This window comes from Peromyscus maniculatus, chromosome 12, assembly GCF_049852395.1.
Source record: "Peromyscus maniculatus bairdii isolate BWxNUB_F1_BW_parent chromosome 12, HU_Pman_BW_mat_3.1, whole genome shotgun sequence".
NCBI classification, from domain to species: domain Eukaryota; kingdom Metazoa; phylum Chordata; class Mammalia; order Rodentia; family Cricetidae; genus Peromyscus; species Peromyscus maniculatus.
The window spans coordinates 36,373,280-36,401,118 of NC_134863.1; the positions used below are offsets into that span (position 1 = coordinate 36,373,280).

Sequence of the window (27,839 nt, forward strand, 5' to 3'; positions counted from 1 at the left end):
TGCTAGAACAAGATTTTGGTATTAACATAAATAACAGGAAGTGGCAACATTAGGAACCACTGGGATCATGTAGACAGGAGAGAATATTTACTATAAGGAATGTAGACTGTTTTTCTGACACATTCATTAGTGCTTTGATCCAGTAATTTGTGGTAAATTTTTTTTGTAAGAGGCCATAATGTAAAACGGTTTACATTGGGCAGGCTCTATGATCACTAGTCCTGCTACTGAACTCTGTCGTGGTGCCCCCAAAAGCAGGCATTCTCAATACACAAAAGAAAAAGCACAGTTGTGTCTCCCACGTTATATATTAAATGAACCCTGAGTCAGATCTAGCCCAAGAGCTGCATTTAGCCAATGCCTACTTTAGTCAGTCACTCCCGGTATGAGAGCACATTTAAAAATGACGGACTTTCTCAGATATAGCCAGTAATATTAAAAAAAAAAAAAAAAAAAAAGACTATCCATCCATGCAAGAACCAAAACCAAACTATTGTTCACTTACCTAATCCTAATTTTGACATATATACAACCTTAAGTACTTCCAAAGACACCTCCAAGGGAAGATATCTTGGCTCACAAACTGTGCTTATCTAAGATAGTACTCTGCAAGAGAGTAAGTCAGCCTGCCATAGTTTCAACTTCCAAGAAAAAAAGCAGACCGGGGCCAGAGATAAAAGTCTTTCACAGCAACAGCAGCTATGGGAGTATCCTGTGCCTGTTCTCAAGACTCTGATGGGTGGAAGCCACAGAGGCCAGGTGAAGTCTGTGCTCATGGTAGGCTGCAGCACAAGAGAAACAAGAACAGAATGAATGCACCTAATGCAAGCTGCTGACGTCAGCTAGCAACAGGAGTGACACCATGAGTTATTTCAGTCCTCACACGAACTTTCTCCTCTTTGTTCTGCTATTCTTTTCATTCAACAGATACTGACTAAAGATGGCTATTTGTAGCTTCTGGGGTTTTCACAGGGTCATTTATTCATTCGTTGATTCTTATGCACAAAAGCCCACGTACTTGAAATATGCTCTCTCTTGTGTACCTGTAACAGGCTTAGGGATGTGTACCAACTTTCCTGTTAGATGTTTCCATTTGTCAATCAGATGGAAAGTTCTGTTCACTCAACAGAGTAAGACTTTAGACCCCATACCATGTTGTATCTTTCTAAAACTTTCTCTGTTGTGAGGGAACTGCCTCTAGCATGTGTTCTATTGTTAACAAAGCATGGATATATGTGAATAATGTTTTCTATTACTAGATCCAATTATATGCAGATGCCATACAGTGGATGGATCCAGACATGTTTTTTGGTATATTTACACCAGTAATTATCTTTAATGTTGCATTTGACATGGATATATACATGCTCCAGAAGTTACTGTGGCAGGTAATAATTTTGCTCTTTTACTGTCTGTTCATGAACCATGTTAATTATTTTCAGATTATAAAAAATTTTTCTTCCAAAATAGAAAATAAAGATGATGGGGAGAGTGTAGGATATCAAAGTGGTAAATTCAGCTTTGCATCTAGCAAAAAAAAACCCCACATATTGCTAATAATCTAGAATATTGGAAGCTCAGGATAAAACCATGGAGAAAAGGAAACAATTCTGACTATTTTGCTGACAGAACTTCATACCAATCATCATTTTAGCTCTAGGAATCTGTAAAAGTATAACTGTGAAGTGTATGATCTCAATGAAGAAAGAATTTGATGAGAAATGTCTGGGTTTTAAATCCGTACCATCTAACACCACAACTTCAGGAACAGTGAAAGCACAGAGAGTGACCCAAAAGCAGCTGTAACCCAAATCTCACTGGCTTCTTAGACCAGGAGGCTAGGGCTGTCTGTGGCAAGGACACACATTGAGATAAAACACATCTGACTACAAGCTGTGCACACACATCGTCCAAAGCTATGAAAATCGTTCTGTTAACAGTCTTGCCTAAACACCATCAGAAGCAATGCATTTTAAATCAAAACCAGGCACATGGAGTTCAGACAAAAGACCAGGAGGCATGGAGGATGGGGGAGAGGTAGCAGCAGAGAACTTGTGAAAGTGGTTTCGGTTGTCCCAGAGGAGCTCTACTCAGCCATTTTCTGTATCTCCGTTGAGGTGGGGGTTGGGGGGGTTGCTCCAGCAAAGTGAGCTGAGGGCCACACTGATAGCCAGTTCTGCCTGACCTTCTGCTTTTCAAAACAGAATGCAAAAGCAATATGATCTTTCTACCACCAAATGTCTTTGCAGATAGTCTTAATTACAATTCCTGGATTTGTGATTAATTATACCTTAATACTTTGGTATCTGCAATCTGTGAATAAATTGTCTTTGAAGACGGTCCCCTGGTTACTATTTTCAGCTGTTCTTATAAGTTCAGATCCTATGCTGACTTCAGCCTCCATCAGAGACCTTGGTAGGTACCCCTTCCTCTTTTTTTTTTCCTTTTCCTACACTGAAGATATATTTTGTATCTAACTCATCTTCATATTAAGATTCTTTGTTAAAGATGGATTTTCACCATATGCAGGGGTAAAGTGAGGGACTGGAGGATATGGAGGACTGGCACATATTCTGCAAGTCATGCTTAGGGCAGAAGGAAAGGCAAGTGAGGAGCTCATGTTGCAGCTAAAAGGAGCGGTGTCCCATCATGGACTAGGGTAGTACAAGTAGAACTACCTTGCATTGATAGAGCAGTTTGGGCCATTGCATTACTGTGTGTACACTGTACAACTTTCTTTTGCTCAATAACCCTTGTCCTTTGAAGACAGTCATTAGGATAATGCCATTTTAAAATGTGTTTGTGTCGCTGTCACCATTAGTCAAAGACCAGAAGAGGGGGAAACTGGAAAATTACAAGTAGTAGAATTATTGTGGCATATACTATTTTAGTATGGACAAATCTATATTTAGAAGTAAAATACTGAGTTAAATTATTCAGAAAAGCAAAATAATCTGGAGTCTTCTACAGGAAAAAATGGTCCAGTTTCCCTTTTTATTCACTCTTACAAATAGGCACTAGAAATTTTATTTTAGATAGAATATTCATTAATCATGGATACCCCCATGCACATACACACACTAACAGCACACACATGCTCTTGTCAATTTCATTTCTACTCTATGGCCAGATAAATTGAACAGGGCTGCTCTCATCAAGTAGAAATAGAATACAGGAAACATATGAAGTGTAAATATGTGAATACGGGAAAGCTGAGTCTTCCAAACAAGGAGACTAAGATGGTAGAGGGAAACTGAGTTTATTTTATTGTGTGCATTTGTTTTGTGGTACCGAGAATGGAATCTTGGGTTTTCAACACGTTGGGCAACTGTTCTGCCATTGTGCTAGACCCCAAGTGAGACTTTAAAAGAAGAATATGTTCAGCTCAGTGGTATACACCTGGACTACCAGAACATAGGAAACCGAAGCAGGGGGAGCATGAGTTCAAGGCCAGCCTGAGCATCATAAAGAGATCCACATTAAACATTGAAGTATGCCAGAATCCATCATGAATCATGGGTTCTCGTCTTCTCCACACTCTCCCTCCAGATCCCTACCTTTGGGGGATTTCATCAATCCAGCATTTTTCTACTCAAAAGACTTAGATTTTTATGACACTGAGAAACTAATGCTGTACCTGCTTTCATCTCAAAATTTTATAATCTAGTATTCCACTGAATGTTTCTTTGTCTTTTAAAAATTAAAATAATCCAACTGGTTATATCTAGGAAGATTAATCTCATAAATACTGGGCATCTTGCCAAATTACTCTTGGAATTTTTTTGTTCTAACTTCATGTCTTTCAAAACATATTTGTAAAAGGTGGTTTTCTCTCAGTAGCATTTTTGCTTGGTCTTGAAAAACAAGATTTTGTGCATGTGAGCACATGTCTATGTGCACCTGAGGCACATCTGGGCATGTGCTCATGGAGGCCTGAGAAGAACCTCAGAAGTCATGCTCCTGGTTGTCACTCACCTCATTTGAGATGGAGGCTTCCATTAACTCTGAGCTTACTGATTAAGCTCAGCTGGCTGCTCAGGCAGCCAGGGAACTGGCTGTCTCCCTCCACCTTCCCAGCACTGGGATTACAGGTGCATACCACCATGGCCAGATAGTTCATGTGGGTTCAGGGGATCCATCTCAGATCCCCATGCTTGCACACAAGCTGTTTACTGAGTGTACTCTGTCTCTATCCTCCAAATATTTTAAAACTCTATAAATGTGTCCTTTTGTTTATGTACTTCTATAAGTCACATGTAATTGTACATTGTTCACAAGAAAATCTCCTTAGGACAGAGAGCGCATGTCCATAGAGGGCATGAATAGATATGCATTATCTTGAACTTTTTTTCCTTCCTTGACTTCAAATTTGTTATTCATTTAACAACAGTCACTACTGAGTTGGTTGTATTTTATAAACTGCAATAATTATACAATAGTAGGTTTTGCTGACTAATAAACACTCCAAATGTGGTGGCTTAAAGCAACAGCTGTTTATTATTTCTCATGGGTGTGGCAGTTTTAAGAATATAAAACAGACTCATTGATCTTGGCTAGTCCACTCACTAATCTACAACCAGAAGGCAGATGAGCATCTGGGAACCACATGATCCACCTTCCCTCCATATACCTCTCACTTTTCTGTAGTATCACTGGAAAGGGACACTGCTATGAAGGTTACTGGTGTGCAAGAGGAAGGAGGCAGAAGTCTCTGTTTCCACCAACCTGGCAACCACATAAATGGAATCTTTTTCTATAGTGTTAGAACAGTAGTTTTCAACCTGTGGGTCTCAATCCCTTTGAGGGTCAAATGACTCTTTCACAGGGTTTACCTCAGACCATCAGAAAACACAGTTCCTTGCATTATGATTCATAGCAGTAGCAAAATTACAGGTATAGAGTAGAAGCAAAAATTAATTTATGGTTGGGGGTCACCACTGCATAAAGAACTGTATTAAAGGGTCTCAGCATTGGGAAGGTTGAAAACACTGTGTTAGAGTCATAGGCATGGCTACCAGGAGGCAAGAAACTGGAACATTAACACCATGAAGTTATCAGAGGAACACGGTGCTCAGGATTTTTTGTTAGCAAACTGACCATAGGTAGATTGTGACTGCAGTCATAGAACAAGAAGTTTCCTATAAGGAATGTTCCTGTATTGACCTATGGCTCCCAAATCACTAAAGATGCTTGGACTTACAATCTTATCAATACTGCCATATTTAATGGCAAAGGAAATGTATAACTGGTAGACACTTAAGCTTAGAATCCCATGACAAATAGAAGAAAATTAGGATGGAAGTAGGTCATATCAGAATGTTCTCTGTCCACGGAACTTGAATTCTAATGCCATTGTAAAGAATACACAGGAAAGTCAGCCAGTTTTTAATTTTATCTAGACAAATATCTTAATGTTTTATTCCACTTTGGGGTTATCAGGCCTTGGCCTATGACTTGACTTTATCCTCTTCCTTCACATTTGTCTCACCTTAAATAGATATGAATTATAAGGAATTCACCTATGTAAGTCAAGTAATTCAATTATTTACGTTGATACATTTCATGATATTACCAATGCTTTGAAAGAAAGAACAAGTTCTCAAGTTAATTGTCTGATCTACATAAACATAATTGACTGTTGTAAATTTAGTATTTGATTATGATTATAGAGACTTGGAGCTGCTAAACAACTAAATTTATTTATTTTTCAACATGACAGTAGTTTAGGTGACACAAATCCATAGCAAAGAATGTCCTCCTGCATGCTAATGTAATCATATTCTTAAATATTGATAAGGTTTTCTCTTCTTTGAAATATGTAGGTCTTTCTAGAAGCCTCACAAATTTAATTAATGGAGAGAGTCTAATGACTTCAGTTATATCCTTAGTTATATATAGTGGTGTTGTGAATATCAACTTCAAGTCAAACTATGTGAACAGTACCCTAGGTAAGGACATGTTTTTAACTTCTTAAAATATGAATTGTTATTTTCTGAAAGTGGTCATGAATGCTGTATCTTATTATAAATTATGCTTATAAAAGTGTCAGTATTTGGCTTGGCTTGGTGACTTGGCCTTTATTTAGCATGTTCTTTCTTCACCGTTGTTGTGACTCTGCTATGGGTTGGGGTGAAACTTCCCATGAGGCTGTTTGTAAGAGCAGCCTTCTGGAGGCCTGATCTGACCAATGATGTGATGGCATTTTGTTATTACCCCTGCCGTCATTTTGTTATCTACTGTGTAGCACCCTGCAAACACACACACACACACACACACACACACACACACACACACACACACACACACACAAAACTATCTTAGATAAGCTAGTAGTGCATCCAAGAAAAGAAGGCATCTCCTTCTCCCTCTGCCTTGGCACAATCTCCTAAGAGTTTCATTGCAGGAGAAAGAATGAGCTAACTCATTCATCTACAGACTGGGGACCAGAGCTCAGAAGCAGTGACTGCAGTGTGCTCCTTAGCTCTCCAACGTGGCTTTTCCACATCATCCTGAATCACAAGTGCATCTTTTCCCCAACATATATGCATATGTGTGTATAGAATAAATAACAAATATGCATTCTAATGCATGCTTGTAGTGGCACAGCTGTGTAATTAACCCCCAAGACAAGAAATCTAATGTTCCCAACACTCCACAGCTTCTCAGTGCTCATTTCAAAATCTCGCATCTTACTCTAGAATATCGTTCTCAATGTGCAGCCTCTGAATCAGTGGGTAGTGGAAAGAGTTCCATAGGACTCCTTGGAGATTTCCATGACTAAAAACATTTTCATAACAATACTGAAGAAGTTTGCTGCCTTTTATTGTTTCAGCATTTGTACAGATATGGGGAAAGCAACAAAGGCGATCCTCTCAAGACATTAGCACACACTATGCCACTCACTGGGTTCTGAGGCCCTCGGGGGCATTGTCCTAGTCTAGGATGTGGTGACTTGAATGAGGATGACCCCCAGGAGGCTCAGATATCTGAATGTTTAATCCCCTGTTGGTGGACTGTTTAAGGAAGAATTAGGAGGCTCGCATATGAACAGAGGGCTCATATGACTTCTAATGACATTCTGTTGAAATATGATCCTCCTACTATCCCCTATCTGAGAAATGATCTTTCCATGCACACAGTCCCAGTCAGAACATGACACATTTACCAGAGGATTTGAGAGACTACTTCATGAGAAATTGTGTCTACAGTCTAATTAAGAGGATCTTGCTGACACTCACTGTCAAGGGGTCAAAGGGAGAATGAGTTGAAGAAGGCATTGATGCCACAGAACATTCATTCATCAGTCCAACTATCATTTACTGGTGTCTATTCTATGATAGGTCCTCTAGTACCTCAGAATTCAACCAGGAACCACAATGGACAAAGCCCCGCCCCATTCATAGAGCTTGCCAAGTAGTTTTGATAACAAAGCAATGGAACAAATTCTCACCGGGGTCCTTTTTAATCATTCAGAAGGATAGCTTTCCAAGAAATTCATTTTGAGGGTTTTTTTGGCTTAGTACATCTAGTCAGCAAACGTGTTGCTTGCTCAAATCTGTTCTTCTGTTTTAAAAGAGGAAGCCACTGTCAAATACAGTGCTTCTAATACCTGATCCCTCCCTGCTTCACAAGCTTTCGTCTCCTCCTTTTCCAGTGGTGGGTGGTGCTGGACTCAGCCACAGCCAGCTGCACGTTTAGAACTCATGAGCATTCAGGGCCATTCACAGCATCCTCCTGCCATACCCTGACCATCCCCAGAGACACTCCTCCTTCTGCTGGCCAGATCTAAGATTCATACTCTCCTCTTAGCTATGGGAATGAGTCCAGGTGGGAAGGAATCTGAGCCACCTTGGCAATCTTGATGATGCCCAACCTGCCAGTGGATATTTGTAGACAAGGATTCATAAAGGAACCCTTTCTCCTTCCTTCAGCTACTTCAGGGCACCATCTCAGGATTCACTGCCCAATTGAGCCAGCATGTGGGAGATAAGGGCAGGAGGATCAGGAGTTAGAAACCTTCACTATGTATTAAATTCAATGCAGGTTTGAGTTATATGAGACTGTCTCAATACAAATGAACAAATGGACAAGCAAAAAATATCAACAACAATAAACAAAATGGAAGAGAAAATGTCTTTAGAACTTAGGAAGAAATCAAATATATTTCTTATTAGCCTATTATGATTTAGATCTCAAGTGTCCCACATGGGCATATGTGATACAAAAATTATGTGTAGAAACATCTACTAGAGAATTACTTTCAGGAAGAGAAAACAAATAGATGGTCCCACAATAAACAATTAGTCAGTTTGTTTGACAGGCCAACAACAAACTCTAAGGCAAAGACCCTGTATTAGTTACTTTAGTGTTACTCTGCCTAATTGCCATTACTGGAACAATGTGTGTGAGGAGACAGTGATTCCGACTTGTGGTTTCAGAAGGTTGCAGTCCGACACATGGGAAAACATGGGAGACCCATACAGTATGCAGTGTCAGGAGCTTGCTGCAAGTGTGAAGAAAGATGCAGAGGAAAAAGACAGGAGCCACAGTTTACCTCTAGTGGCTGATTCAGCCAGCCAGACCCCACCTCCAAAAGGCCCTAGGGCTCCCAAAACAGTGCCACAGACTGGAAAACAAAGTTCAAAACACACGCCCACGTGAGACATTTGAGATCTAAACCATAACAGGATCAGAAGCGCTATTTTTTCCTCTTTCCTTGGCGTATTTCATCAAATCTAGAATAACCATTCCGTGAGTCTGGGACTTCCTGGTCCTCAATCATTCCTGTATCTCCAAGATTGTACCATCTGACCAAAGAAGCTTTCCAAGTGACCAAATGTGACTTTTAGTGCTTACATTAAGTTACATGTGTGTCACTGCACACATACTTGGATGTGTATTATTGTGTATGACCACATGTAAGTGAAAGTCAGAGTACAAGTTGTCAGTCAGGTCTCTTCCACCATGTAGGTTCTAGAGATGGAAGTCAGGTTATGAGCCTTGGTGGCAAGCATCTTTACTCACTGAATCATCTCCCTGGCTCTGACTTTTAGTATTTAGAAATTCTTTCAGTTTGGAAATAAGAAAATACTGTGTATATAACCCAGATGTAATGAACAGTTTTCAAGTAATATCATTTTTATTTGATCTGTCATCCTTGCATGAGTTTGTTGGAAAAATGTGATGTTCTGATGTGAATGTTTGATGTAGGGTGATCAGAAAGATGCAACCAAGTTGCTTGACAGATCTATCAGCTTGCTTACTTGTGATTTTTATGGTGAGATATTTGCTATTTACACTTTTGGGGTTTTTTTGAGTTTTTGTTTTTTCAAGACAGGGTTTCTCTGTGTTGCCTTGACTATCCTGGAACTCATTTTATAGACCAGGTTGGCCTCAAACTCAGAACGCACAGATCTCCATCTGTCTCTAATCTTTAATCCCCAGTGCTGGGATTAAAAGCATGTACCACCACCACCCAGCAAAATTTACTCTTTTTTGCTGTGGGATATTCTATGAATCTATGTTGCTCTGACTGGTTGATAAATAGAATGCTGATTGGCCAGTAGCCAGGTAAGAGGTATAGGTGGGATAAGCAGACAAGGAGAATTCTGGGAAGAGGAAGGCTGAGTCAGGAGATGCCAGCCCACCGTCCAGGGAGCAGCATGTAATGCACACAGGTAAAGCCACAGAAAACATGGCAACATACAGATTAACAGAAATGGGCTGCGTTTAAGTGTAAGAGCTAGTCAGTAGTAAGCCTGAGCTAATGGTTAAGCTGTTTTAATTAATACAAGCCTCTGTGTGTTTTCTTTCGACTGCAGGACCATGGGAGATGGGGGGGGGGACCAGAAAAACTTCAGTTACACTTTTTAATTACTTTGATATATATCTATAGTTTTTATCTTATTGAACATGGGTGTTAAAAAGCTATGATTAACTTTTACAAAGGAAACTGTAGTTAACTTTTAAGTAATAAATCTTCAAACTTACTCTGATCTGAAATTTTGGACTCTCTGACCAAAATAGACCAAAATTCTCTCCTCTCGACACCAACCCCAGCCCTCTGCAGCCATTATCCTTTTCTCTACTTTTGTGAGTTCAATTTTATTAGATTCTGAATGTGTCTGTGCATATATGTACATATGTATGTATGTTTGTATGTATGTAAGTATGCATGGTGTGTGTGTGTGTGTGATCATGTGGTATTTTGATATTTGCCTATCTGTGTTTCTGTACCTGGCTTTTTTCACTCATAATATCTTTTAGGTGAATTCATATTGATATGAATGACAGGATTTCTTTCTTTTTAAAGAGTAAATATTATTCCCATGTCGATATATACCAAATTATATATTTGGGGTTTTTTGTTTGTTTGTTTGTTTTAGGTTTTTTGTTTTGTTTTGTTTTTTTGTTTTTTCAAGACATGGTTTAGAGAACAGCCCTGGCTATCCTGGAACTCACTTTGTAGACCAGGCTGGTCTTAAACTCACAGAGATCTGCCGGCCTCTGCCTCCTAAGTGCTGGGATTAAAGGCATGTGCTACCACCTCCACCACCACCACCTGGGATCCAAATGTTCCTTGCCCATCCACCTACTGCTGGACCTTAAGATTTTTTCCATATCTTGGAAAGATATGTTTGCAATTTTAAGTGGTCAAGGCTGGTGAGAAGGCTTGGTGAGTAAAGGAACTTGACACATAAATCTAGTGACCTGAATTTCATCCCCAGAAGCCACACAAAGGTGAAAGGAGAGAAACTGACACTGAAAAGCTGTCCTCTGACCTCCACAGGAGTGCTGTGACATGTTTACATGTACATACACAGTCATGATAATGATAATGGTTATGATGGTGATGATGATAATAAACTTAAAAGGGCAAAGTAGTCTGTGGTAGTTTGAATGAACATGGCCCCTCACAGGCTCATATATTTGAATGCCTAGTCCCTAGTCAGTGGACTGTTTAGGAAGGATTAGGAGGCGTGGCCTTGTTGTAGGAGGTGTGTCACTGGGAGTAGGTTTGGATGTTTCAAAAGTCCATACCAGAATCCTTCTCCCTCTCTCTGCCTGCTGCCTGAAGAGCAGGATGTAAGTAAGCACTTGGCTACTGCTCCAGCACCATGCCTGTGTGCCACCAGGCTCCCCTCCATGATGGCTACAAGACTAACCCTTTGGAACTATAAGCAGCCCTCAATCAAATGCTTTTTTGTATAAGTTGCCTTGGTCATGGTATCTCTTCATAGCAATAGAACAGTAACTAAGATAGAGCTGAACAGATATTTCTCAAAGGAAGACATACAAATATACAATAAGCACTAAAAACACTCAGCCATTAATATCAGCAATTATTATGGAAATACAAACAAAACACAAAATAAGGTCTCACCTCAAACTGCTTGAAATGGCATTTGTAAAAAACAAAGAAACACAAGAATTGGGGTTGGGGAGATGGCCCAATGGTTAAGCATACTGCATGTTCTTCCAGAGGACCTAAGTTTTATTTCCAGCACCCACATGTTGGCTTACAACCATTTATAACTCTAGTTCAAGGAGATCCATCTTTTTTGGCCTTCTTAGGCACCAGACACACACATGATGCACAGATATGTATGTATCCAAAACACACTTCCACAAATAAAATATATTTTTAAAAATTATTTCTTTTATTTTCGAGATTACCATATAATTATATCACTTCCTCCTCCCCTTCATACAAGTAGCTTTATGCAGACTGAGCAGGCTGTATTTATGTATTTGGAAAAACATTTTCATTAAAAATAGAAGACTTAACAGATGTTGGTGAGTAAGTGAAGAAAAGCCCGCTCCTATGTACCATCAGCAAAAATTAATCCAGCTGTGGGAAAATGGTACAAAGGGTCCTTAAGAAACTAAAAACAAGACGAACATATAGTCCAGTAAACACGATGTCTTGAAGGGGTATCTGTACTCCACTGTCCATTACAACAATGAGCTAATTTTAATAATGACAGAAAGAACAGTTGATTAGAGCATCATTTAATATGAAGGTCAGGTGACTTCTATTAACAGTTTTCCATTTCTTTCTTTTCCTATAGCCCACAGCATCATCTCTACAGCTTGGGGGTATCTTATTGAAAGCTTCTTGTTTGGAATCCTGAACACAAAGCTGATCCAGCTAGGGATGTCTACCGTTTTTGGTGATGACGTCAGTCACATCACTCTCATCTTTTCAGTTCTCTACCTCATCTTTTATATTTGTAAGTGGGAGGTTCCACACCTCACATTAAATTATATAGAAGGATTTGATGTAAAAAAAAATGTGAATACCTGTGCACAAAGAACAATGTACCCAGATATAGAAAATAAACACAAAATGAAGAGGAATTTGGCAAAAACCACAGTTGTAATAGTTTATTATGCCTTTCCTAAAGAAAGAATTTCATAAACAATTGTACAAAAGTTATAAGTAAAAAATAAGTTACATGCTTGTCTTATAAGATATATAAAGAATTTTACTTACCAGAACAGACTACAGATCCTCTACAGAGACACTAGGTCCTCCATATCTGGAAATTTTGATTATTTTACATTGACAGATTAGAAATTCTAGAATAATCAGATTACTCTCATGTCAGAGAAGAGAAAGGCACAATTTTAAGAATCCCCAACTAATCAGTCAGTTGTATTGAGTCAAGTAGGATACTAAAAGTTATAGAATCAAGTTAATGAACTAAAATAATGAAGGATGATCAGGTGATGTGAATTCCATATGTATTAGTGTAAATGTATGCCGTTAAGTTCCTATAAAATTGCATTCCAACAAAACTGCATTCCAACAAATACAATCTCCTCTAATATCATCTGAAATGCTAGTGTAGCCAGAAGTAGGAGTTATACACACACACACACACACACACACACACACACACACACACACACACACTTCTAAACTTTCAAATTCAAGACAAGACATCTCAGTAGACATTTAGGAAGGAGAGTGCTATATCAGAATTTTCTGAAAACGAAAGACAGAAAATATAAATAATGCAAAAGTTCCTTCATTGTAATCTACCTTCATGTGCTCACGATCATCAGTTCAGAAGAGGCATCAGTAATATTTTCCTGCCTTGGCCGTCACCTAACAGGTTCTAATTACTTGTCCTGAACTTGATCTTCTCAAAGCACCCGTGCCCAGTTTCTGCTTTCATAATTCCAGCATGGTAAATTGGGTCCTGGAGAGATGGCACCCACACCATGGCTCACAACTGTCTATAACTCCAGAAGCCCTCCCCTCTTCTGACCTCCTCAGGCACTGTGTGAACATGGCACACATGCACACAGGCAAAACGCCAGCCTAGCTAAATAAAACATTTTAAATGGTGAATTTAAGTGTTTGCTTCTGAGATGTTTCTGTTTACATTTCTGAGACAAAAAGTTAAAAACATCGAACTTAAGATTGCCCATCTCTAGGTACGAAGACTCAGTGCTGTGGAAAAAAATACTAATTCTATTAAAATAAAATTTAATTGTAATCTGAATCGAATAAATAGCACATTGTTAGTCTTGGGATTTTGTATTTTACAAAAGCATTTATAAAAATGCGTGTGGGTCTGGGCATGGTGGTGTACACGTGTAGTCCCAGAACTTGGAAGGTGAAGGCAAGAGAAAAAGGAGTTCAAGGTTGCTCTCAGCTACATAGTCAGCTTGAAGCCTTCCTGGATGCTGTGGGAGACTGCCTCAAAGAAAAACCATGAACATGTGAAAATAGGTACTTTGGGCAAAGAACATTCCCTATTAGACAAATGCCATTGCATTTATTAAATCTGTAGCAGCTGAAATGTAGCTCTTGAAACACAAGAATACAAAGGAAGTCAAATAGACAGAGTGGCCCAGAACTGAGCCGAGTGTGTGTGTGTGTGTGTGTGTGTGTGTGTGTGTGTGTGTGTGTGTGTGTGTGTCTGGAACTTGAGTAAGAGTAGTATATTCATAATATTTCTTAACTTTAAGAATAGAAATGTTAATGTGTATTAATTAGGTAGATCAAGGGGGAGCCTATCACAGACTTGCATTGCTGTGCAATCCCACTGCAGAGTTATTTGCCTATGACTGTGGGTACTGATGATGGAATACAGGGGTTCACTTAGCACTCTACTCCTAAAAACAGGATTCTGGCTCAGTTATTTAAAATCTCCAACTCTACAAAAATTCTTTGCAAATTCAAACATCTCAAGACTTATTGAAATGTTCAGCATTTATTTCCTCTCAACCTCCCATCTTTGCCATCTGGGAAACTCACAACAAAGTTATACTATGTGGCTCCCTCCCTCTGTTTCCTCATATCCTCATCTTTGCTGTTTCATTTTTAGTGTTTGTCTTTAATGTAAAAATTCAGCAAGTATATGCGGATGCTTGTGGCTGTTTCTTGGTTCTTCCCATAGTCAAAAGCTTACCAAATTATTTCTTTCCAGGCAAATTTAATATTCTGCCTAAGATAAATCCACTTAAAAAATCCTTTTCTTTCTTTATTTTGGTTATTGCTTTATCTTATTGTTTTGTTTTGGATTTTGGTTTTGAAGCAGGGGCTCACTCTACAGACCTAGCTGTTCTGGAATGAGCTGTGCAAACCATGCTGGCTTTAAATTCATAGAGATTCTCTGCCTCTGCCTCTGCCTCTGCCACCTCTGCCTCTGCCTCTGCCTCTGCCTCTGCCCCTGGCTTCACCTCTCTCTCTCAGCCTCTGCCTCCAAGTGCTGGGATTACTTGCAGCACCATACCTGGCTTCCAAAAACTTCTTTACAATTATATTTACAACCTTAGAAGTGAGCTATACCACATAATTGAGGTTTTCACAAGTATATTACCCACTTTACAAAAATCTATCAATAGTTTTTTATACTTTTCAATTCTTCTATGCTAAAAGCACCAATAAAAAAATTACACAGTAAGAAATCCATATTGTAGCTTTATTGTCCCCAATTCCTGACTTTTGCTATAAAACATAGCTCTTTTATTTTCTTCCAAATAGAAGATTTACAAAGTGGTTTGGGCCTTATGAAACTCACCAGGTCATTTTCAATTCACCTATCCAGAATTCCTCTGAAACAGTAGGTTTGCCAAGGATGCTTAGCCTCACTGGGATAGACGAAGAGATTTTTGAACTGCTGATAATACGAAGCCAAAGTACTAGACAGATGTGCATCACATATTTTACTATTCAATATGGTGTGTATATGAGGGAGAGGGAACAAACTATGGACAGCAGTAATAACTCGTAATGTTTTCTAGGTGAAATTAAGTGGGATAACTTCTGTGTACAGTCACACTATTTGACATTTCACATTCAGTAGAGACCATGCTACTGCTAAAGTTGATCCTTTTTGTTGTTGTTGTTTTTTCTGATCATAGGTGAGATAGTTGGAATGTCCGGAATATTTACTGTGGCCACTATGGGACTTTTTCTAAATTCTACAAGTTTTAAACCAGGAGTTGAAGCATTTCTCATTGAGTGAGTAGCTATTCTGTTTTCACTTTGTTTTATACACTGGAAGCTATGAAATTACCACAGCAATTATATCTACATGGAGTATATACTAATATGTACACTATCCCACTAATTTCTCAGTAACATTCATTTTTGCACAATTTTAGACAAAACAGATCACGTAATCTTCATTTTACATTGGGTCTATTTTCCCATTAACTTGCATCCCTTTTAGTGAAGGGATATCTGTGATATCTTTCTGACTCTGTTCAGCATTATTCTATCCTTATTCCTAGGGATGTTGATAAACATAAACTTTTGCAGCTTTCAATTTCCCCTCCTCTGAGTATACCTACTATCTTGCCCGAGCCACTCACTTCCACAGATATATGAATATCTACTGCATAATCTCAATTCAATGCCAGGAATCTATTTAAAATTTAACAGTCACCAGGCCCTGTTCTTAGATGGCAGAAATGTACAACAATAGTGATTCACCCTATTTCTTACTTCAACAACCCAGAGAAGGTCCACTCTATTGTCCGAGAGAAGAAGCATCTCCACTTCTCATCAGTTTTCTAGTTCTTTCCAGTCCTCCATTTCTCACAACTCTGCAGCCCTTCAGCCACACCACTGGTCCTGTCCTCCTTAACCAGCTCACCCATCTTATCCTTTTCTCAGTCCCTCCTCATCTAGGTCCTTTTGTAACCTCTGTCCACCTTTTTGTCTCCTTCACCCATGAACTGAAGTGTTTTCATGGCAAACTTATGATTTTTGTCTCCCGGCACTTCTGTACTAATTCCTAGCACTTACTTCACCACCACTGCTTAACTCTATCATTTAACATTTTAGTGCCAGTAGGTGATTTTAGGACTTAAGGACACTTTTACTCTCAGTGTTTTCAAGTTATGTGAACAGTGGTGTCTGGATGTCTAGTCATTGTTATCATGTTATGTTGCATATGGTTTCACCCTAAATATTTCTTTCAGACTCAGTGGAAAAAGAAAGTTACCGATTTACACAAATAAACTAATTTGTATTGCTTTAAAATTACCTGTTTACCTAGGTTAGTTTGTCTTTCTTCACAGTGCAATTTTAATCCTCATTGAGATAAACATGTTCATCTTTATTTTATTGACAATTGCATAATCTCTCATACAGGTAATCTTTATAATGAACATGTTAATTAACTATATCTTATTCTTCTCAAAAATGCAGATTCTGGAATTGTCTGTCCTTCGTTAGTTTTCTTATGGTGTTTACTTTCATTGGACTTCTAATCCCTGCACACATGTATTTATACATATCATTTTCTGATATATATTATTCAATAAATATCTACTTCACACTGATTATTTTAAGGTAAGAATTCCATGTAAATTTTGTTTATAGTGATTTATCTGAAGATTATTTTCCAAAATAACGAAATTATTTCATATCTCAGAATGAACAGTTAGTTGGCTCAAACTTCTCAAGTAATCACTGGCAAAGTAATGCCCAGGAGTTTTGTCAGATTTTAAATAAATTTTAGAGAAGTTCAAATACTTTGTAAACTTTCTGAAGATAAAAAAGCTTCATAATATACTACAATTACTAAAAGGCAACTACTATTAATATTTGACATATTTCATCCAGTATTTCCTATCTTTGTACAAGGTTTCTACCTAACCAGAGAAATTGTATCCTGGGATTTAGCTCAATATTATGTTATCATTTCTTTGAATTCAAAACTGTAATTTGAAACAGCTCTTTAAGCAACCAGAATGAAAGCCTACTTGTAAATGTCTTCTTTTCCCCTCAATAACTTTTGCAGTCCCTTTTTCCAGTCTTAAGAGAAAGAAGAATCTACATTACGTAGAGCTGTACACTAAGAAAGCCAGCCATAACTGGAGTCTCGCAACTACCCGTCTCTCAAATAGATAGCATTCTATTTCCATCTAGGAAAATTAGTTAGCTTATTGACATCAACCCACTAATTCCAAATATGTGTCACAAGCTATCGTGTAAAATTGGTCTAACAGTTGGGGGTGACATGGGAATGTTAAAGAACTGGACAATGAAGACAAATTGAGCAAGATGAAAATCTGTAAAGAAAAAGAAAGGAAGGACAGTTCCCTCATTTTCTGTTTACCCCTTCTTATTGTGGCCTTATAAATTGTCTAACCCTTGTCCTGCATGTGTGGAAGCACCACCCCATGCATAAGCAAAGTTAACCTACCACTCAGTAGTGCAAAGAAGTGATAAGTCATTCTCTCTGTGAGTATCTCTGTGACACGTGACTCCCTTTGGAGCCATGACAACAGTGTATGAAAGATGGGAATATACTAGAATAAAACGGGAGAATGTGTCCACCACAAAAATAACTTTAAAATGTGTTTTGTCTTCTAGACTTCTGGTCTTTTTACTAATGAGCCCCATTTTGTCTCGACTTGGTCATGGGTTCAGCTGGCGCTGGGCATTCATCATGGTCTGGAGTGAGATGAAAGGGACACCGAACATAAACATGGCTCTCCTGCTCGCCTACTCTGACGTTTCTCTTGGTTCCGAGAGAGAAAAATCTCAAGTAAAGAAAGGCACAGTTTCCTGTTTGAGTATTTGAGGAGTGTTGTTCAGTGTTGAATGTGATTTTGAAGTGCGATCCCCATGTGGCTTCCCTGGAGGAAGGGGTTCCTTCTTTGTGGTTTGTTCATTCTGAGAAAGTTGTGAACTAACCTATAGGGAGAACCAAGAGACAAGGACCTGCAAGATTGGGCGGGGGGAATCCAATAATTTTCATTCCCCTACCAGTTTAGAGACACCCAGCCTTCTTCACAGGTCTGAGGGTTTCAGATGAAGATAAATTAAAAACTATAAATCATTTTAAACAGTAGCTGTCACAAGACATACACTCAACTGTTTTTATTTATTTATTCTAGAATCCATTCATTCAAGGAGAGTTCTTGTTGATAGTTAGCTCTATTTCCTGGTATTACTCCATATGGTCACCTTTAATAAGCAAAAGATTTTGTCAGGTAAAATCATCTAAGTAGTGTCATAACAGAACATACTAGAATATTTCTCCCTTTATTGCATCTTAAGGTGAGATTATTACAAAGAACCTTGCAGACCTCAAAAGGGAAGCCAGATTCCTGACTCTGTATTTGTTCATTTGTTTGTTTTCCTAAAAGGTGCCCAAAGATGCATGTGTACAAGAACATAGTGAGTCTCCAGACACTTTTTCCATGCCCGACATCCAGCTTCCTCACTTGCTACAATCATCTGTTAGCATCTAACAACCTAGTCCAATTTATAATACAGAATATATTATAATAAATTATTCTGAATATTTATTTAATATATTTTTTCAATTCTAGATATTATTTCATGGAGTGTCCGTATGTTTAATTACCCTGATTATCAATAGATTTATTTTGCCAATGGCAGTTTCTAAACTAGGTAAGCTCTACTGTTTATTATGGTGAGAGAAGAAAATAGTTATTCCAAATATTCTAAGAAGCATTAATAAGAAAATATCCATCTAAATACAAATCAGTGTTTTCTAATTGAATCGCTGTATTAAAAATGAATAAATTATTCAGGCTAATAAACTTATTTTAGATGATTATTTGTGCTAACCTATTATAGTTAAACAGTAGTGTAAGTTCATCCAATTATTCAAAAAACTTTTTAGTAAGAATGATCTAGATGCTAAGCACTATTGTAAGAAGTATTACGTTCTGAAGACAGGTAAAATTTCTGAGCTGGCAGAGGTCACATTGGAACAATTAAAAACAAGCAACGAATAAGTCAAGATTTGAGAGATTCACAGATACACGAAAATAAATAAACCACACACAAAATAAAACAGAAAAGATAACAAGTGCTGCTTCCCTGGGGAAGCTAGAGAAGTGTATGCTCAAGGGCAGAAAACAGTAGAGGGATTTGACACTCAGAGAATAAGGCAGGTAATTCATCTGGCATGCTTATTTGCCTATTATGGAAGCTAAGTAAGTTTCAATAACTTCAGTGTAGATGCCTGAGAAAGGAGAACGCCAGTTGTGTAAATTCTAATCCAAGCACAAAGGAGGAAGAAGATCAAGTTACAAACAGGATAGTTTCCTCACCTAGAAAAATGAGAGAAAAGACTCACCATGAAAGGTAGTCAAGATAAATAAAGACCAGTGCATACAAAATGCTGAGTCATCTTTCCCTAGTATATTACAGGCATTGAAATACACATTCACTATTATGCTTACAGTTGGATCTCAGAAAGTAGTATACAAGTGCAAACACTTTGAACATTAGTAAGTATTATTATCATTAATAAGTTCATGCAGAATCTTTAATGTTTAAACATTCTTAGTGATGAGGGTGGGAGATGGATCAGTGGGTAAAGTGTTTCCTGCATAAATATAAAGACATGAGTCTGGATCTCTAGAACCTATGCAAAAAATGTCAGATATGGTGGCTTGCACATGTAGTCCTAACACAGGAGGACATAGACAGGTAGATGTCAGGAGCTCACTGACCATCCTGTGTAGCTCATGTAGTGAGCTCCACATTCAGTGAGAGACCCTGCCTCAAAATATCAGATGAGGAAATGACAGAAGAAGGCATCTCAGTATCAATCTGTGGCCTCCACATGCAATCACACAAGACAAGGGCACATGCACACCACACATACATACATCACACATACACACACACACACACACACACACACACACACACACACACACACACCACAAATGATGAGTGTGGATAAGTAAAGAAGAAAAGGAAATTTTATAATTCATATCAAAATTATGTCCTTCTGTTTTTTTGTAAAATGTACTCTTTGCCCCTAAGGTCTTCGTGATGTAACATCAACAAAACATAAATCAGTTTATTGTACATTCAAACACTTTCAAGAGCTCACCAAGTCTACAGCCATGGCACTCAAATTTGACAAAGATCTTGCTAATGCTGACTGGAACATGGTTGAGAAAGCAATTATACTTCAAAATCCGTATGAAGTAAGCATACTGTAGCTCTCTATTCTACTAGAGTAAATGTGATTGCCATTAAATATAGATCAAATATAAGTATTAATTCAAATTCAAAATGTTTATAATTATTTATTCATAAGGTCAGTTCTTATTTTCTGTAATAGTGAGGAAAACATCTTAAGACTTTTTATGGTTATTGTATTACAAAATCCCAACCCGTTTAACTACAGAAAAAATACATATAAATTAAAGAGAGAACAGCATATTGGTATTGCCTTTTAAAGATAACATAAGAAAGAAGAAAGCAAGGCTCAGAAAATGTCCTCTTTTTACTAAATCAAGAGAAATAATGGTCATACAATCACTTATTTATTTATAATTTATTTAGGTTATTATGTATGCTAAGCACTGGTTATAGCCTAGTTTGTGGTTAGTTGCATTTTGTATAAAACAGAAGCCAAGGTCAGTACCAAAAGTTTATCTGCTAGTGAAATAGCACTATCTATATCTGAAAAATACTGTAGGATCTCCCAGATCAGATTTAATCAGCTTAAACTGCTCAGGACATCAACCTGGACTACAAGAGAACCTAATTTTTTAAAAAAAAGAAAGAATAGTAGTCATCACAGCATTGAGTCATAACTGCCATGACCCTTTCACAAGGGTTGCCTAAGACCATTGGAAAACACAGATACCTACCTTATGATTCATAACAGTAGCAAAATTGCAGTTATGAAGTAGCAATGACAATAATTTTATGGTTGGGAGTCACCACATGAGGAACTCTCTTAAAGCATCACTGCACTAGGAAGGTTGAGAACCACTGTGCTAGTAGCTAGAATTAGAAGCCTGTATCCCTAGATCATTTCCATCATCTTCAGCAAATGATTTTCTTTAAGCTTTGGTTTTCTTCATTGGCAAAATTTCTACATCTTTTTCTTCATTTACAAATTTTCAGATCTCTTTAACACATGCTCACTTTCTTTTTCGGGCCCTAAATGATTCATTTAAATCAGCAGCCGCCAAACTCTAAGGGCAGTAGACAGTGATTGCTACCCAGATGCTCCATTTCTGATGTGGTGGGTGATGAGAGTATGTGTATTTCCAACAAGTTATTCTGAGGTTGTCAGGGAACCACACAGGACTGCTAAGTCAAAGTGTGACTGTATAGGTGATAGCTTTTATAAACTCTCCATAATTCCACAGAGAGGAAAGGTACAACTCCTTCCTTACCACCTGTCAATTACCTTATCTCCTATAGAACTGAATCAATGGTGAGGACACTTGAGCAAAAGAGGGGCACTTGCATATTTTTATATATCTACCAGATATCTGTCATTTTCCAAAAAAAAAAAAAAAAGCTAGTGTGCGATTGTAGATATTTCTGCTAAACAATGCATTAATAGTCATGTATTGCTTTTGCTTCTTTTCGTGTTTTATTAGTTGAATTACCAAGAAACAACAGAGCATCAGAAGGTGAAATGTCCAGACTGCAACAAGGAAATAGATGAGACCCTCAACATTGAAGCAATGGAGCTGACCAACAGGCGTCTCTTGTCAGCACAGATAGTTAGTTCTCCGCGGCACCCCTTTAAACATATTGGGACCCAAAACTCTCCTGAACAGTTTTCCCCTTGCTCAGCAGATTTTGATTATTTCCACCTACGAACGCTAGTCCAAAAGCAACCTTCACCTTCACCAGTGTTTGGGGGAATTCAGAGAGAAGCTGGAGAGGAAAGCAAAAGAGAGAGTGGGGGAGTGAGGAAAATAGAAGAAGGAAGGAGAAGGGAAGGGAGGGAAGGAGAGAGGGAAGTGTGGAGGAAGAGGAAGAAGGAAATCCAAAATAGATTAAGAAAAAGGTATTTAGTTTGGGGATTTCACCGATACAAATGGCAGCCTTCAGCTGTGTTTAAAATAGCTGGTACCAAGACATTTGTTTTTCAAAGATTTCCACCAAATCCTCTAATAAATGCAGATAGGGGCTATTCATGCCAACTCAACTAAGCAGACTCTCCCTGTGTAAACTTTGTAAACCCTCAAAGCATACAAGTGGCCAGATCCCCACCTGCGGAGCTCCAGTGGCCAGACCCAACCCCCAGCCTTCCCTAAGGGTCCTAACAGCTGTTCTCTAAAGGCTGTAAACACCATTACCACTCCCAAGTCGGACAGTGGCCAGGCCCCACCCTCCAATCTCTCCAATCCCTGGCCACCCTGGAAAGCTCCCCCGCCCCCCCCCCCACACACACCTCAAGAAATCCTATATAAACTTCGTGTTCTGCCCAGTTCTCGGATGTTCCTCGCCACTGTCGAGGCAGCCACCCTCCTCACCCCCCTCTCTCTCTCTCTCTCTCTCATGTGAGATTTGTCGCGCGGTGTGACTTTGTGTTACACCTTGGCTCTGGACTGCCAGGATGACTTTCCAGCTGGGTTGTACCATTTACAGAGGCTATCGCACTTTCCTTCACATCTCAATTAGAACTTAGAGAAGTTTCCGTAGTGCAGCAGTGAACAAGACTCGGGGCAGTTACTTTGAGACTAGTTTCAGCTTTCTATCCGGGTCAGAATCCTGACCACACGCTGTCCCACCCTTTCACGGCATCTGTGTTCGGTCTCCTTACATGCAGAGCACTCTGTGGTTTTCAACGATCGCAGTCACTCAGGATTCTAACTTTCTTCCTGTTCATTCTGCCTGGGAAATGGGATATCTGTAAGCTGTGAGTTTTCTCTAATCGGCAGTAGTCAAAGCTTCTTAAACTCTGCTCTCTCAAGAGCCTGAGTGCTTTGAAGCATCAGTGGCCAGTTCTATTGTGGACAAATGGCATGGCTGCCTGGTGCTGAACCTCACCTGCAGACCTCACACTTGTCATACCAAATTAAGTGTCACCACCTGAAGGGCAAGACTGTCCTCTCCCACTGTTGGGTGAGCTTGGGGGAAAGTTTTTCGCTAGCTCTTCCATCTCTTTGAAAGCTGGTGCTCCGGGGGGGGACCATGGTCCCTATGGTAAACGGAGAAAAGCCAGTCATTAGGGGTTTGCCTTGGAACCTACCTCTGAGCTGCTTCTAACATAAAGACGGGGAAGTACCCTTTCTTGAATAGAAGCCAGCAAAATGAGGGCGAAAATGTGGGTCAAAAGGAAACTGGAACAGGACAGACCACAATTTCAAAGAGAAGGATTTAGAAAGAAGGGAAATGGGGCTGGGGCTGGTCTAACACCGGTAATTAGGCCCAATGACTGACCGTTCCTTGTCATTAGGGAATCAGAAAGGGGAGATTGAATTAGTCTCTAACTCTGAAAAGAATGTGATAGAATAATGGAAACCACATACCATCTATTGTTGCAGGGTTCGGGAAATAGAAATCACTTTTCTACTTCTTCTGTGAAAGTTCCCAGACTGAAACATTTTGGTGTCATAGAAAAATCTGTGGGAAAAAAAACAGCCGCTAGTACAACTGTATATCTGTCTGCATATGCCCACCTCATGCTAGATACTATCTTGAAACCAGGACAGCAGGTTATTTCCAAACTGCTTCTCCAAACACACAGCTCAGCTTTCCCCATCACAAGAAAAGCTGCCATCCATCCCACTCTTAAATCCACAGCAACTCCTCAAATGACCTCCTAAAGCCCAAGCCTCAGCATCCACCTCGTTCTAGCTGGATGTCTCAAGCCTCAGCAACTGCCTCATTCTTGCTGGATGTCTCCAGCCTCAGCATCCACCTCGTTCTTGCTGGATGTCTCCTTGATGCACTTGCTCTGCTCACACACTTGTGGATGCACATTTTCTTGCTCTTTGCTCACTTTGCCACATGGCTCAGCTTCTCCAAGTGATGTGATTACCACACAATTTCTGTCATCAGTCTTCCCACCCACAGCTACCACCACCACCTGTTTCTGCCCCATCCCAATTGCCATACGTACTTCATGCATGTAGACACACATACACACACTATTCTCCCAGAGTTTAAAAAATTATATCCTAGCCGGGTGGTGGTGGCGCACGCCTTTAGTCCCAGCACTCGGGAGGCAGAGGCAGGCGGATCTCTGTGAGTTCGAGGCCAGCCTGGTCTCCAAAGCGAGTTCCAGGAAAGGCGCAAAGCTACACAGAGAAACCCTGTCTCGAAAAACCAAAAAAAAAAAAAAAAAAAAAAAAAAAAAAAAAATTATATCCTACTTGATTCATTTATATCTTTTATATATTGTGCTATTAAATTTTACTTTAAAATTCTTTATTGATAATATTTTCATAAAATATATTCTTATTACAATTCTCCCTCCCCAACTCCTTCCAGATCCTCCTCACCTTTCCACCCACCCAAATCCATGCCTGTCTTTCCTCTCTCTCATTTGAAAATAGTCATATAATAATAATGATGATAATAATAATAATGATAGTAATAATAACAACAACAAATAATTATATGTTAAGATAAAAACAAACAAACCAGAATAGGACAAAACAAACAAATAGAAAAAAGATTCAAAGAAAAGCACAAGAAATACATATTGATGCAGACACACACACACACACACACACACACACACACACACACACAGAAATCCCAGAAAACCACAAAACTGGAAACCATAATATATAAGCAAAAGACTTTTAAGGTAAAAAAAAAAAAAAAAACAACAACAAAAAGCACTGATAAAACATCGTAGGACAAAATTTCCCTCAAAATACCATTGAGTTCATTTTGTGCTGGCCATCTACTTCTGGGCATGAGGTGTTCCTTAAATTGTGTATACCCAGTGAGACACTGATGGAAAAAACTGATTTTCCCTTTTCAAGGGTTTATCAATTGGAGATATTTTCTATTCTTCTTGGTGCTGGGACCCCATCACAGGTGCTATGCATGCTGCCACGGTCTCTGTGAGTTCTTATATGCATCAGTCCTACTATGTCTAGAAAGACCTTGTTTTCTTGGTGTCTTCCATCCATACTGGCGCTTACAATCTTTCCTCCTTTTCTTCCATGGTTCCCTGAACCCCAAGAGGAGATATTTGATGGAGACATCCCATTTATAACTGGATGACCCAAGGTCTTTCACTCTCTGTACTTTTTATCAGCTGTGAATCTCTGTACTTGTTCCCATCAACTGTAGGAGGAAGCTGCTCTGATAATGGCTGAACAAGACACTGATCTATGAGTATAAAAGAATGTCATCGGGAGATTTTGTGGGTACATTCCTTTGGCACAGTGGTTCTCAACCTGTGGGTGGTGATCCCTTTGGAGTGTTAAATGATGCTTTCACAGAAGTCATGTATCAGATATCCTGAATATCATATATTTACATCACAATTCATAACAGTAGCAAGATTACAGTTATGAAGTAGCAATGAAATTAATTTTATGGTTGGGGGTGTCACCACAACATGAGGAACTGTATTAAAGAGTCTCAGCATTAGGAAGGTTTAAAAGTACTGCTTTAGCAGAATAGTATTTGGTTTTCCTCTAGGTTAATGTCCTTTCTAGGCTCAGATTCTTGGCCAACCAAGCACTGTCAGGGATGGGCCCCATCTCATAGAGTGGGCCTTAAAACCAAGCAGATAGTGGTTGGTTACTCCCACAAGCTTTGTACCATATCTTGCAGGCAGATCACCACTGTAGATCACAGGGCTTTCATCTGGGTTGGTGGTTAGCTTTCTCCTCTAGTAGCATGCAGAGTACCTTGTATTATCATGAATATTAGTCAGTAAAGGTGAAGGAAGGGTCTAGATAGGAACCAGCTCAACTTCTCTGTGTTCACCGAGTTATGTTCAATAAGTTAAGTGTTGTCTTCAGATTATAAGGCCTTACCATGTGTCTATGGAGAGGAACAAATAGCCTTGGCAATAGGGTGGGTTATTTGGGGGTTCCCATGGGGCCTCTTTGGGCAACAACAGCTTAATTAGATGTAACACATTCTCAGAACTTGGGGGTTTCCTTTGGAGGCAAAAGATTTCTAGTTGGGACTTTGTCTCCTCTGTTACTTAGTGATTCTATTTAGATTTCTTTCACATATGTATATATTTTAAGAAGCTTCTACTTGTAGCTGGATGTTTCTCTGGTCCTGCCCAGCCCTACAGTCTGGATGAATCTTTCCCACCCGCATCCCACAGCCACTTGGCCCCAAGTAAACACACAGAGGCTTATATTAATTATAACTGCTCAGCCATTAGCTCAGGCTTATTACTGACTAGCTCTCACACTTAAATTAACCCATAATTCTTATCTATGTTTAGCCATGTGGCTTGGTACCTTTTCTCAGTTCTGCCTTGTCATCTTGCTTCCTCTGTGTTTGGCTGGCAACTCCTGACTCAGCCCTTCCTCTTCCCAGAATTCTCCTAGTCTGCTTGCCCCACCTGTACTTCCTTCCTTGCTACTGGCCAATCAGCATTTTATTAAACCAGTGTACCAGAGCATTATCCCACAGCATCTACTGTATTAGGTTTCCATACAAACCCTCAAATGACCATTAGTTTTTTGCTGCCCCCCCAATTCCCTTTGTTCCCTCTCTCATCCCTCTGCCTCCCCATTTGATCTTCCCATTCCCCATCCTCACACCGACCCTCATCCATCGACAACTATCTAGTAAAGAGGGAAGGATCTCCCTAGGAAGGGAAATAGAATAAATTCTACTTTTTAAAAAGAGTTCATTTTCCTTCCTAGGTGAATCTAGTAAAGTAGCAATATCCCAACAATTGTGATTTATCAATACATCTAATACTGTATGTCTAATGCTGAATAGCATAATATGAGGTGCATAGTTGGTACTCAGTACTTGTTCACTTGAACCTCTCTGAACACTGTCTATATTTTATAAGAAAAAGCAGTCAGGTTATTTGGGTATCTTAAGTCTGTTCTTCTCTAGTATCTCTCTTGCTGGTCTTGTTTTATTGTCCTGCATTCCCTTGCCTGACTTCTTTCCTTCTTTTGTATAAATACACAAGGCTTTTTGTTCTTTCTGCCTGTTAAGCTAACTTTAAAACGCATGCTTAGCTGGGTATGGTGGCACACACCTTCTTCCCAGCACAGAAAGGCAGAAGCAAGATGATCTCCGTGGGTTCCAGGCCAGCCTGGTGTACCTAGTGAAACCCTGTCTCAAAACAAATGAACAAAAGCATGTGTAACTTTATCATTAAACTATGAGTAATTATTTAACTACCAACTTTAATTAAAAACATTACCATGGACTAATTTTTAGTACATATATGTTATATATATATATATATATATATATATTCCCATTTCTTTTTTCTCATTCTTCTTATGATTTTATTTTTAAAGAAGAAAATTAGTATATGAGGTACTAATGGCTGAGAACACAAAGATTATTTTAATTCAGAGTTCTAAAACAATTTTATTTTTTCTCATAATTTTCAATCTTTAATTTTATATTTTTTCCTAATCACAATTTTATTAGTTACTCT

The 27,839-nt window shown here is 38.9% G+C and overlaps 1 protein-coding gene across 7 annotated transcripts in view; it reads left to right on the forward strand.

The window, feature by feature from the left end:
- Slc9c1 (solute carrier family 9 member C1) overlaps window positions 1-27,839 on the forward strand; it is a 130,631-nt gene that overhangs the window by 56,446 nt on the left and 46,346 nt on the right. For all 7 annotated transcript variants that reach the window (XM_076548885.1, XM_076548886.1, XM_042259358.2 and 4 more), the window contains 10 exons: window positions 1,260-1,388; window positions 2,250-2,415; window positions 5,823-5,948; window positions 12,072-12,233; window positions 15,382-15,481; window positions 16,676-16,819; window positions 17,846-18,020; window positions 18,811-18,892; window positions 20,285-20,451; window positions 21,868-21,993. In XM_076548885.1, the coding sequence (XP_076405000.1) occupies window positions 1,260-1,388; window positions 2,250-2,415; window positions 5,823-5,948; window positions 12,072-12,233; window positions 15,382-15,481; window positions 16,676-16,819; window positions 17,846-18,020; window positions 18,811-18,892; window positions 20,285-20,451; window positions 21,868-21,993 (1,377 nt within the window). The remainder of the gene's footprint in view (window positions 1-1,259; window positions 1,389-2,249; window positions 2,416-5,822; window positions 5,949-12,071; window positions 12,234-15,381; window positions 15,482-16,675; window positions 16,820-17,845; window positions 18,021-18,810; window positions 18,893-20,284; window positions 20,452-21,867; window positions 21,994-27,839) is intronic.